Source organism: Equus przewalskii, chromosome 6 (assembly GCF_037783145.1).
Source record: "Equus przewalskii isolate Varuska chromosome 6, EquPr2, whole genome shotgun sequence".
Taxonomy (NCBI): Eukaryota; Metazoa; Chordata; class Mammalia; order Perissodactyla; family Equidae; genus Equus; species Equus przewalskii.
The window spans coordinates 23,239,625-23,252,728 of NC_091836.1; the positions used below are offsets into that span (position 1 = coordinate 23,239,625).

The 13,104-nt window shown below is 40.3% G+C and overlaps 1 protein-coding gene across 5 annotated transcripts; it reads left to right on the forward strand.

Annotated features, from left to right (window-relative positions):
* Positions 1-669: 669 nt before the first annotated feature.
* REXO2 (RNA exonuclease 2) lies at positions 670-11,398 on the forward strand. Of its 5 annotated transcripts, XM_008507493.2 has the most exons (8): positions 692-976; positions 1,958-2,041; positions 5,111-5,188; positions 5,789-5,900; positions 7,502-7,610; positions 9,007-9,060; positions 10,276-10,372; positions 10,964-11,398. In XM_008507493.2, exons 1-7 carry the CDS (start codon positions 830-832, stop codon positions 10,322-10,324), a joined length of 633 nt encoding a protein of 210 aa, XP_008505715.1. In that variant the 5' UTR covers positions 692-829; the 3' UTR covers positions 10,325-10,372; positions 10,964-11,398. The 5 variants fall into 5 exon arrangements, with proteins under 5 accessions (XP_008505714.1, XP_008505715.1, XP_070479267.1 ...); XM_008507492.2 differs by lacking the exon at positions 10,276-10,372 and having other exon boundaries at positions 670-976; XM_070623166.1 differs by lacking the exons at positions 9,007-9,060; positions 10,276-10,372.
* Positions 11,399-13,104: the final 1,706 nt, after the last annotated feature.

Sequence of the window (13,104 nt, forward strand, 5' to 3'; positions counted from 1 at the left end):
TATTTTATTATTGTTAACCTTTTACTGTGCCTAATTTACAAATTAAGCTTTATCATAGTATGTATGTATAGAGAAAAAAGAGTATATATAGGGTTGGGGGACTACTGTACCACTGACACCCAACAGCTGAACTGAAACACAGACCAAGTCCCTCCTTAAGGAATTAGGAATTTTAAGGAAAAACCGTTTGCCAATGAAGGAAAGAAACTTTTACAGAACACCTAATGCATGCTAAGTGATCTCTCAGACAAGGGCTCATTTAAGGATTTCTAAAGGATTTGACGATAGTGAAATTGGCCTTCTCGTCTCAAAAAAAAAAAAAAAAAAAAAAAGACAGTCCCGCTGTCTCACGTAAATGGGAAAAATACCCAGTGTGTAGAGTGAAGAGGTAGGTAAGTAAAAAGAGGGGGGGGATAAAAGCAAAAAAGGAAAGAAATATTTGAAAAATATCACAAATAGATAACCAGGATTTTTCTGACCAAACAAAGTAAGAGAGTTCTTTCTCAACTACGCGGTTTGCAACTAATCCAAACTCAGGAAATAACTCTTTGAAACGAATAAACTTAGTTCTGAAAAACAGACGCGTCCAGTAACATCCGAAAACACGTGGCGGGGGTGGGGAAATCGGCCGCACCACCAGGAGAGACTCCAAGTCCCATCATCCCATTCGGCAGCTAAGCTGGGCTGTTTAGGGCAAGTCGGCGCACTGGATGCTGGGACCTGTGGTTTTTGCTCCTGCGCCTCCCCGCGGGTTTGCGACGTTTAGCGACCATCGCGCCTGCGCCAGCGCCGGCTGAGAGGCTGGGGCCGTGGCGGCTCGTGCCGGGTGATGCTAGGCGGCTCCCTGGGCTCCAGGCTGTTGCAAGGTGTGGGCGGGTGTCGTGGGCAGTTCTGGGCGCGGAGTGTCCGCGAAGGTGGCGCAGCCATGGCGGCAGGGGAGAGCATGGCTCAGCGGATGGTCTGGGTGGACCTGGAGGTGAGTGAGGTCGGTGTGGGGTGAGGGGAGACGAGGGAGGTTTCGCGCTTGGGACCGAGCTGCTGAGCCCGTCTGGGGACGGCGGCGGGTATCTGGGTCTCAGGTGTGGCAGGTGAACGCCGCCCGGCTGTGGGCGGCCCGGGGCAAGTCCGGGGCAGGAGTCCTGCGGGTTTTGGGAACTGTGCTGGACTGTGGGGTTTCTTTTCAAAAGTGAGGAGTCATCCATATGGCGCCCTTTCCCACCAGCCCCCCCAACTCTGCCCAGATGTGGACCTGTCTAACGCTCTGGTCCTTCACGTCTTAGTGTCACAGGGGTGGGGGTGGGGTCAGCGGCTGTGCCAGACGCCACTTCCCCAGCCTTACAGGACCCTAGTTGTTAGAGCGAGACTAGACTCCGGAGATGACTCAGCCTTACCCCTCATTCCATAAACGGGAAAACTGAGGCCGAGAGAGAGGATTCAGCTCGTTCAAGGTCATGCTGTTAGTGATCTGAGCTGGGACTAGAACCCAGTTCTGATCCCTTTGGGTTTTCTATGCTCATGCCAAGGACTCCTCTGTCCCTTGAGCCTCAGTTTTCTCATGTATGAAATGGGGATGATAACAGTACTTTCCACACTAGATTGTGATAAAGATCAAGTGGCATGGTTAGTATGAAAACTTTGTGAACTCTGCAAAGATGTAGTGATGTTAGTTATCTTACTCTTCCAAAATTGAATGCTGTCAGCACTCAATTTTGCTTACTTTGCATCTTTCCTAGAGTAGAACCGGTGGTGCCTGACATATAGCAGGCCTTTGGTAAATGTTTATTGAATAAATGACTCATGTTAAGTGTCTTGAGCGCTTGTCCAAGGAGCATTATTGTCTCTTCTATCCTGGTTGTGGGATATAAATTGAATTTGCTTGAGGGAATTCCTGTTAAATAAACTTGGTAAAATAGGCCAGAAAGATGGTTTTGTGTGTGTTATATGTTTTTTATTGCAGATGACAGGATTGGACATTGAGAAGGACCAGATTATTGAGATGGCCTGTTTGATAACTGACTCTGATCTCAACATTTTGGCTGAAGTAGGTGATGCTGTGTAATAGAGCCATGCTGTTCAGAGTGTATTGGAAATCTAAAGACTGTTTTTCCTCTTCATTTAAAAAATGAGAAACCTGAGGTCCACGTAGATTAAGGTCCAAAGTAATGTGCTAGATCATGGTAGGGTTGGTACTGGAACCAAAGTAATCCGTCTCACAGCCTAGTTATTTTTAATAAGCCATGCCAAAAATTACATAACTGCTACCATTTACTGAGAGCTTACTGTGTGCCAGGCACCGTTGTAAGTGCTTTCCAAGTATTCACTCTTAATCCTCACAACAATTATAAGGTAGGTACTGTTATACTTGTTTATATAGGAGGACATTTTGGCTCAGAGACGTTGGGTAATTTGCCCAAGGCCACCTGGCTAGTTATTGGGGCAGACAGGAGTTTAACCCAGGCAGTCTGAGTAAAGTACTCCTAACCAATAAGACAACCGACTATTGTTATACCATGAGGTTTGGTGACTCACGCTAAGGTTGACATCTTTCTATCATAACCTTAACTTTAACTTGACTCCGTATGTCTAGTTTCTGTCTTTTCAACTGCTGTCTGATTCTTCTAGATCTATATTCAGATTTTAGAATTCCTGTTGATGCAGAATCAGAAAATATTCTCTTGTTGACATATTGGGCACGATTAAGGTTTTAGCATGCTGCTTTTAACTGAAACATTAAGCAAAACAAATAAAACACACCTGTTGCCTTTTGGCCACTCATGCAGCACTTCATAAGTGTGTGGCAGCATTTGATTGGTAGAGGGTAAAATCTCTAGCCTTGAATAACTCTGTTGCATAGTGTCAGCAGTATTCAGAGGCAGTGGGAAACTGTAGAATAGGAACACAGTAGGGATGTTTGTGGGAAAGACAGTCTTGTTAAAATAAGTTCCCAGATGGAAGCATTGATGTGTTATTGGCGTTGTATAAATTTCATAAATCTACAGTTAAGACTTCCACTTATTTTCCTGGGTAAGTAAAAGAGGAGAGAGGGCATTTATAGATGAATTGCTACCTTTGTGGAGTACTAGGCATACATCCTGGAGTACCGCCTGACCCATCAACTGGAGGGACAATCATGAGACTTTGTTTGTTTTTTTTTTTTTTTTGTGAGGAAGATTTGCCCTGAGCTAACATTTGTTGCCAATCTTCCTCTTTTTTTTTTTTTTTTTTTTGCTTGAGGAAGATTAGCTCTGAGCTTACGTCTGTGCCAATCTTCCTCCATTTTGTATGTGGGAGGCCTCCACAGCATGGCTCATGAGTGGAGTAGGTCCCCACCCAGAATCCAAACCCACGAGCCCCAGGCCGCTGAAGCGGAGTGTGCAGAACTTTAACTGCTTAGCCACAGGGCCGGCTCCAAGACTTTGGATTTTTCATCATTAACAGCTAACGTTTTTTTTCAAACTTTATGTAAATAACGTGCTGTGTTTTAGTTTCATTTGTTTTTTCCTGTCACTTGGAATTTACTTGAGATAAGTAGTGAAGAGAAGTGTCTATTTTACCACTCCTACTGACTTTGGCCAAGGAAGACTTATCCCTTTAGACTGTTGAAATAATGTGAAATGCTGATGGTTTAATGGACCAGTTAGTTGATATGGACCCTGGAGGAAATTTGGGTCTGTTTTCACACAGACTATGGCGTTTGTAAACAGACTCAGTCAGATGAGGATAAGGATGTAAGAAGAAAAATGGTCAGTGACTGTTGGCACTTAATTGTCAGTTCTGTGGAAAGTATGTTCTATTCTTGTACATGAGTCTGAGGAGCGTGTTTTTTGCTTGTAGAAGAACAAACATCCTACTCTGAAAATTTTTTCGTAGTTTTGTGTGCCAAACTGGGCTCCAGAGTAAGTTACATAGCCTTATATTGGTACTAGTTTGCTTTTTCCATCATGCTTTGTTAGAATTGTTTTTTACAATATGAGGTTTTTGGTTTTTTAAAAAATATGTTATCAGAGCAAATTTTTTTGCTTCCTCGTGGAGATGGCTTTGACCAGTTTTCTTGTTTTGGTGAAATTCCTTCTTAGTTGTAGGATGTCAGGCATATTTTAGTCAAATTCTAGCCATTTCTCTCAGTGATTGCAAACTATTTTTAGTGCTGTAGTAGTAATAATACCTTGGATTTACAGAGTCCTTTTTTTCCAGAGAGTTCAAAGAAGTTTCACATCTATAATTGCGTTTAGGGATGCTAACATCCCTGTGAGAGAGCCGGGGCAGTTTATTGTCTCTGTCATACGGAAGGAGAAACAAAGCCCAAAGTGACTTGCTTTAGTGCCCCTTGTCAGGCTTCTGTTACTGCTGGGACTCTGTCCGAGGAAACTCACAGCTGAATGCTTTGTTAAATGCTTTGTTAAATGGAGCTGAGAATCTGAGGGCCACTGTTCCCTTTTTTTTTCCAGCTGTCACCAATTACCTTTTAAATTTTTTAATGTAAAAATATTGCTAAAATTAAGCAGTATAACTTTATCCAAAATATATGTATAGTAAGCTGTTAGTGTTTTGCCCTGTACTCCTCCTGCCCCATTTTTTTAAACAAGTATAAATGAAATCATATGCATGAATATACTGTTCAGCAGTTTCTTTTTTCACATGGTAATATAGACATTTTCAAAAGGAACTCATAATCAAGGATTGGCAAGCTTTCTCTGGAAAACACCAAATATTAAATATTTCAGGCTTAGAGTGCCACATACCTCTCTGTCACATGTCTGTTTTACACATGAACATTTTACAAATGTGAAAATCATTCTTAGCTTGCTGGCAATAAAAAAAAAAGCCACAGGCTGGGGCTGCAGTTTGCTGACTCTTGATCGATATTTATGTCCTCTTTTAATAGGCGTTTTAGTTTTCAGGTGTGTGTGTATGTGTGCTTTCGTTCATTCTTTTTTGCCGTGATGAACAATGCTAGGATGAATGCGGACCACTTTGAGTTAACAGACAGCCCTCATGTCTTGCTTTCTCTGGTATATATATGAAATCCTTAAAGCAGCTTAAACTTTACCTCAGAAATGAAGGTTATCCCTTTTGATTCTGGATGACTAATGGCTTTTCCCATCCACAGGGTCCTAACCTGATTATAAAACAGCCAGATGAGTTACTGGACAGCATGTCAGATTGGTGTAAGGAGCATCATGGGAAGGTAACAGTACCAAATAACAGGATTGCTGCTTTGGGGATCAGTAACCAGCTTGTTGCTCCCACCTCTGAATCCTGGACCATTATTGGATGGTAGTTTAAAAAGGGTTAGAGGAAGATTGCTTGGCAAGCCTGGGGAACTGCTTGCTTGTTTCCTTGTCGTCTTTGGGACCTCTCGGGATCATCTTCTCCTGAAAGTCCTTTTTGCCTCTCCTACATTCAGTCTGTCGCCAATGCCTTGTGGATTGTCAAGTATTGCTCAAGGCAGTCTTTTGGATAAGATTAGACATCAGCTTTCAGAGAAGGGGGAATGCTGCTGTCCTGTTAATAGTTGCTTCTTCCCAGACCTTGTATCCTTGGACTTTGGGCACCATCTTTTTGGCTGTATGGAAATCCTATTAACAATCAGGAACATAGCTTATTTGACTTGGATTCTTTAAGAAAAAATCGGTGCAAAGATGGCAGTTTCAATTTGAACCTGAGCTCTATAAATGGTCCATCTGTGGTTATATTTGCCCATTTTAGAAGTGAAGTTTCATTTCTGGATGCCTTTGAAAACTGACTTCATGTGTTTCTGGTGGGGGCTGGGGATTCTCTCTTGCAGTCCGGTCTAACCAAAGCAGTGAAGGAGAGTACAATGACATTGCAGCAGGCAGAGTATGAATTTCTGTCCTTTGTACGACAGCAGACTCCTCCGGGGCTCTGTCCACTTGCAGGTAAAATCAACTCCTATGTGTACCTTGTAGGTAGTCTTCCATTGTAGTGGTTCAAGAGACTGCAGTTCCAGAAAGACCAGCCAGGACTACCCTGTCTTCCACTTACTCTGATTTGGATTATGCATCTTACTTAAAAAAAATTTTTTTTTTTTGGTCAGGAAGATTGGCCGTGAGCTAACATCTGTTGCCGGTCTTCCTCTTTTGCTTGAGGAAGAGTGGCCTTGACCTAACAGCTGTGCCCGCCTTCCTCTATTTTGTATGTGGTATGCTGCCACAGCATAGCTTGATGTGTGGTGCATAGGTCTGCACCTGGGATCTGAACCTGCCAACCCCGGGCCACCTAAGCGGAATGCGCAAACTTAACCACTATGCCACCGGGCTGGCCCCCTATATACATCTTACTTTTGTGTTCGGGTCTCCTTGTGTAATTTATACATGAATATTGGGAAACTGCCCTGAAACTAACATGAGATCTGGGATACACAGACTAACTCAATAAACTTTTTTCCCATATTTTTATTATGGAATATTTTCACATGTACAGGAAAGTTGGACATAGTAATTGTTAACTTTGTGCCATGTTTGTTTTACATGTCTGTTTTTGTTGGACATTTGAAAGTAAATCATGGGCATTGTGACGGTTAACTCCTAAATACTTCATCAAGCATTTCCTAAGAATAAGGACTTTTTCTGATGTAACCACAATATCATTGTCACATTTGAGATAACTAAAAATAATTCAATAACATCATCCTATATCTAGTTCATATCTAGTATATGTTAATTGTTTTTGAACCAGGATTCAGTGATGACTCATGCATTTCATTTGGTTATTATATCTCTTTGGTTTCTTAATCTAAAATGTCCACCTGCCTTTTTTTGCCTTGTGACATTGACTTTTTAAAGAAACCAGGCCAATTCTACTAGGATTTTGAAAGGATTGCCATTGTTAGACAGAAGTTAATGTTCTATGAAGGTGTATTTTTATTCGTATATGTAACTTGATGTAGTAACTGACACTTTCCTTAAACATTCATAAAAAGTGTTTTGACAATAAGTAATAGAGCATATATTGTATAAATTTTATTCCCTAACCAATGCGGCGGGTGTCTGTTTTAAAGTTCTCATTTAAAATTTAGTGTTTTTAATGTAAATTACTGTATGAAAACATGAATATGGATATGATTTGTTAAAATTGGAATGTAAATAAAGGTTTATTTGTTTATGTGATTCACTTAAATTTTTAGTGTTAGTGGTGTGGATTTTGTGACACTGGGAGAAAATTTGCACATCTGGTATGATCTGAAAAAGTAACAAGCAGATTTGTGCATTATTTTAAGTATATGGGATAATGGATTTATTCTTTTGTCCATAGAGAGGCCATTTACAAATTTGTTATGAGATAGACTGACTAACTACTCAGAAATCTGCACTTGTAACTTAATCAGATGCACTCAGGCCTGATTGAGAAATTTTGAGATGCTTTTAGGAATTGTTTGAATTAAAAAATCATCTCCATTTCAAATACAGTTTATAAATTTTTATATCCTGTTGTATACTACTAGAAATACACAGATGAGGTATGCTTCGTGTCTTTCTAGGAAATTCAGTTCATGCAGATAAGAAGTTTCTTGACAAATACATGCCCCAGTTCATGAAACATCTTCATTATAGAATAATTGATGTGAGCACTGTCAAAGAACTGTGCAGGTAAGGGCTATCATTAGGATCCATTAAATTGCCTCATTTACCATGTTTTAATTGAGAATTTGTGGAAAGTAATTGAATAGAGCTGTAGAACTGAGGGTGCCAAGTGGGTGTGTAATTTCCTCATCTCATTCTCGCTTGGGTAGGACCTTAATTTATTTGGGACTGGTGAGAATTGGGGGAAACAATGTCAAAAATCTTCCATGTAAATTTCATTGATCCGGAAAATTTACTGAGCACCCATTCTGTGCCATGTATTGGTCTGTGTGCTGGGAAGATACGGATGAAAAGCCGTCCAGTAGCTTAGAATCTACGGCGTTGACAGATGGGTAAAAAACACACCTTAAAAATGTCCTGGGTGATGACTGTAATGGAGACGTGGGTATAGAATATTGAGGGCACAATATTCTATATTGGGGTGCGGGGAATGGGAAATCAGGGAACACTTTACCTAGAAAATAGCTTTTAAGCTGAGATTTGAAGAAGAGTGGAAGTTTTTCAGGTTTTTAAATGAGGAGAGAACAGTGCAGAGAATGGGCAGAGGTATGAAGATACGAGGGAGCAGGAAGATAAAGGCAAAATATGTTCAGGGAATTACAGGTAGTTCATTAATGCTGAAGTGCCAAGCATGAGATTGGAATCCGTGGGGGGTGAGGCCAAATTATGAAGGGCATATGTGCCATGCTAAGGAGGTTAAAGTATATCTTGTAAGGGATGGGTTCCTTTGAAAAGTTTAAGTAGAGGGATGAGTGATGATTAGATCATTCTGATTAGAAGGTGGCAAGAAGAGAAGTAGGGAGATAGGAAAGGAGACTTTTGCATCATCTTGGGGAGAGGAGAATGAGCTAGGGAAATGGCAGTTGGGTGGCACAGAAGGGGCTGGAGATAAACTATTTGGCACAGCATTGAATGCTTGGATCCAGGAGTGAGGAAAAGGAAGAGGTGTAAAGTGACTCCAGTGTTTCTAGTTTGGGCAGTTAGTGGATGATGGAACTGTTCAAAGATGAAAGGGAAAATAAGAGGAAGAGTGGATTTGGTAGATGGAGCGGGGGAGGTGTTGTGGATGGTGAGTATAGTTTTATGTGTGTTGAATTAGAAGTGTCTGATGCATTTTTAGGTGGAGATGTCCAGCAGGCCGTTGGATATCTGTGACAGGAGCTCACAAGAGGGCTGGACTGGAGTGAACAGATTTAGGAATCTTACACATTGATAAGCTTGCACAAAGAGAATATATTGATTGAAGAGAGGAGAGGGTGGAAAATCAAGTCCCAGGCAAGGAGGTGACTTGATAGTCACAACCCAAATGCCTTTTTCAATGTTAATAAGTTACTGGAAGGAGGTAAATATTCAGTGTATTTGAGACAGTTTCCTTTGAGAGTTCCATTTTTGCTGTGTATAGACGCTGGTATCCAGAAGAATATGAATTTGCACCAAAGAAGGCTGCTTCTCACAGGTAAGTTTGGGTCCTTCCAAGTGCTTGGCAATCGGACATATACATAACCCCCAAATTCCTGACTGCTTGAAATAATGGCTCTCCTCCACTCTTTTTTCTTGGGGGAAAAATCAAGGACAACCAGCATAAAGATAACTTACTTTTGCTAAGATTATCAGGAATTGTCAGATTTCTAGCATTCCATTCTGAAATATGTGGGGTCTTACATCTTTATTGCAATTTTAAACATTTTTAGGTAACTTAGTTTGTAGGAATGTGTAACAGTCTAATTTTTCTAGTAACGAGCAGTATTAATTTTCTTCCCAGCAAGGATAGAGACTTGTAGCCATTTAAAATTAGAATTGTATTCTAGTTGTAGAATACAGTTAGCCAAACTTTGACACTTTTTAGTTTTTAGACTGTTTCTTTTCTGCAACCTTAAGCACAAGTACACAGGAATTTAAAGACCTTGTGTATCTAGTGTCCTCTTTTACTTTGTGATTTTGTAGCCTTTCGGGAGGAACTTAAAACTTGATGGGTGATTTAGCCACTGGCTTCTAAGGGCAGCATGTGGTTCATCCATTTCCAGAGCCCCTGCTGTGTGCTAGGCACGTTCTAGGCAAGCAGAGAAAGACAAGTCCCTGCTCCAAAGAGTCTTGCGTGCTGATGTTTTTTTATTGGCCTTCCATGGACCACAGCACAATAATACAGGCGTACAATACCTTCTTGAAACAATTAGGGCTTGATGTGTTTTGGATTTCAGAATATTTCAGGCTTAGGAAGGTAATGGTGTACCTGTAGTGTTTATCATTCTGTCATATCTCTAACAAGGTCTGAGGGTGCACCCCATAATACAACACTGGTATTTCCACAGGGAAACGTGGATATTCACACCAAAGGGCATACCTAACGACTCTAAATAGGCTTACTTCAGGATTGGTCAGGTTTTGCCATATAACAGGTTATAAAAATTTTTTGGGTTTTTAGTATTGTGGATAAGAGATGTGTACCTTGATTCAGCCAGAGGCTGTCTTTTTGACAGTTTCAGGTCTACGGTATATCCAAGACCTGGGAAGAAAGCAACATTGTTGCCTTAACCACAGAAATAACTGTCATAAAACTCTTGCCCTGAAGTCTGTGCAGTTTATTCTCTAGAAGAGGCCCTTGGCCCCTCGTTCAGAGCTTATTGATTTCCTTGCACACTGTTCTAATCATCTTGGTTACCTGATTTCTCAGACTACAACAGATGAGAAACAGCATGTTGGAGGAGAAGAAAGACTGTTAGATGGAGGCAGGCTGCCACTGATTATAGCACAAATCACCACGAGAGGAGGTAGATCCTCTTTTATGGTTAGGTACTGTCTGTAATTGATGTTTACTATGATGGCTGAGTCATGAGTGATGTTCGAGTATGTCAGTATATTTTGTTCAGGGACGTCATTAAGTATTGCTCAGTGTTTCCCAAACTATGTTCCATGAGCTGTTAATAAGTATTCCACAAATGTGGTCGATTAAGTTTTAGAAATACTGTGTATGTAGTGCAGCCTCCTGTTGGGAATTCACAATACACGTCAGTCCATTAAATGCTTTGCGGAGAAGTTTTGAAATGTTTAATCTAGTTTTTCCTAAACTTATTTGACCCTGGAATTCTTTTTTTCTGTGGAACACTTCGCCGTCTTCCAGAACAGTTTGGGAAACTTGAATCTGTTTTATTTTAGAAATTTTTTTTTTTGCTCAAACGTTCTTGAAAAAACAAAGCACTTAAATTCTCTTTACTGAAATGTTTCACTTCTTGGTGATGTCAGATAGTGACATTTACATGTACCTGTTCTTAAGTTATTTATAAAAAGTTATGCTTTGTAAAATGCTTATCAGCTCCTCTGTTTCTGGACGTTTCAATTCAGTATGGTGTGTTTGCTTGTAGGGCTCTTGATGACATTAGTGAAAGCATCAAAGAACTTCAGTTTTACCGAAATAACATCTTCAAGAAAAAAACAGATGAAAAGAAGAGGAAAATTATAGAAAATGGGGAAAATGAGAAGACTGTGAGTTGATGCCAGTTCTCATGCTACCACCACCTAGTTCTCTGGAAGCAACTTCGGTGGTTTTTTTCTTTGGTTCATGCTGATTGCTTGGCAGAGCACCCTCTTTCAGTTAACTTGCATATCCAGATTATTCAAGCAGACAGCTCCTGAAATATTATTTTTTCTCCTAACATGCTGTTTTCATTTATGACACAGCAGCTTCTTTGTAAGTACCAGGCCATGTCCATTCCTTGGTACAAATCTGCATTTGATTTTAGACCATTTCTTTTGTTTAAAAAATAATAATAATAAAGCTAGTTCTATTGAAATGCAAACCTTTTCGTACCATCTATTCTTTAGTAGTTTAGTCATTGGAAAAATGATGGCTTTTTCTTTTTTAAGGGGTATGGCTAATGTTTAAATTCTCATAATGCCCTTAGAAATGGATCAAGTTTCTTATGTTAGATAGAAAGTGAACTTGTTCTGTTTGCTTTACAAGTCAAAAATAGAATAACTGGAGATAGACTCAGAGAAGCAAATTTGGGCTCATTGTTAGTTATAGTTGTCGAATTAACATAGCTACTCTTCATTCCATTCAAGAAATTCAGGTAAGCCCTCAGACAGGGATGCTGTGGGTAATAACTAAGGTTTATTGAATAGATATTATGTGCAAGGTAGTCGCTGTCTAGGTTTGTAGAACGTAAATAGCTGGCTACTCTAGGTCTACTGGTCAGTAAGTTTTGAGAAAGGATTTCAGTTTGAATAATCTTAACTCCTCAGTTTATGTACTTCAGAGCACAGTACTAAGGTGAGTCCTCAGCCACAGGGTGCAGTAGAATCATCTGTTTGTAGAACACGTCTCATTCTGATGAATGCCCCCTTAGGACAAGAAATCAGAATTGGAAAAGGCCCACAGGTACCCTGCCTCTCCCAGAGAACCATTGGACTAGGTCTTCTGTGGTGATCCCAAATTACATTCCTGACATGATTATGGCCATTATGTGAACGTAGCAGTGTGATCCTAATGCGTGAAAGTTACCGATACAGAAGTCACTACACTATAGTTCAGAATTATCTGATAATTTCATTCACTTAGTGTAACTTGTTCCAAATCAGTAAATTAAGGCTAAAATTCACAAGTATAGTAAGTTTGAGTTGATGAAAACATAAGTCTGCTGACTTTGGACCAGTGTTCTTTATACTGTTTGGAATGGTGTGAGCTTTAGCTCATGCACCAATAAAGAGGTTTGGAAGACAGAGTTGTATAGTAAAGAACAGGGCTCTTGAATCAAACTCTGGGTTCAAATCTGAACTCCATGACATACGGGGTGACTTTGGCAAGTTCACTTTTCTAAGCCTCAGTTTCCTTACCTATAAAATGAGACTGATGGTACCTAACTGAAATATAGAGTTAAGTTAAATACTGCTCACACAGTTCTGAGTTCAGTGCTTGGTGCACAGTGAGCATCCTCATGGCTAATGTGTAGTGATAATAGATTGCGTCAGTCCAGGACCTCTGGGAAAGGGTGCTGTGATCAACGAGCTATGGTGCCTGGAGGCGTTATCTTAAATCAGTGTTCTTTTAATGCCTATGACTAACTGTGCTGCCAAGCACTGTTGAAACTTCACTAACGGTGTGACTTTGGCTTAGTGCTTCTAGCTAAAATTGGGCAAGATAGTCTTTGTCTTCACTTGGCTCTTAGGAATGTTATAAATTCTAATGCAAGAATAGATCTGAAAACACTAAGCTTGAGAAACAGGCTCATAGGAAGCACATACTATTTTGCTGTAGGATTTCTCCCTCACAGATGGCCTGTTTATTCATCAGGTTAACTGAGTCCTACCAGTTAGTTTTGTTAAGAATTTTAACTCTTGGTGTTCGTTTTAAATCCTCTCTCACACGAATGGCCAACTTACTGATTTAATCCTTTGTTCTGTATCTTTATGAAGTAGAATTCTCTCCCCTAACGGAGCATGTGTTAATTTTTAGTAAAATAATTGCCAGCCTGTGAGATAAGCAGATCTGGTCTGCTGCAGGTCT

What these genes read in the sequence shown, in the direction of transcription:
- REXO2 (XM_008507492.2), top strand. Translation starts at nt 830, where the DNA reads ATGCTAGGCGGCTCCCTGGGCTCCAGGCTGTTGCAAGGTGTGGGCGGG. An exon ending in ATCTCAACATTTTGGCTGAA is followed by an intron (nt 2,042 to 5,110) that starts GTAGGTGATGCT and finishes TCCCATCCACAG; the next exon opens with GGTCCTAACCTGATTATAAA. An exon ending in GTAAGGAGCATCATGGGAAG is followed by an intron (nt 5,189 to 5,788) that starts GTAACAGTACCA and finishes TCTCTCTTGCAG; the next exon opens with TCCGGTCTAACCAAAGCAGT.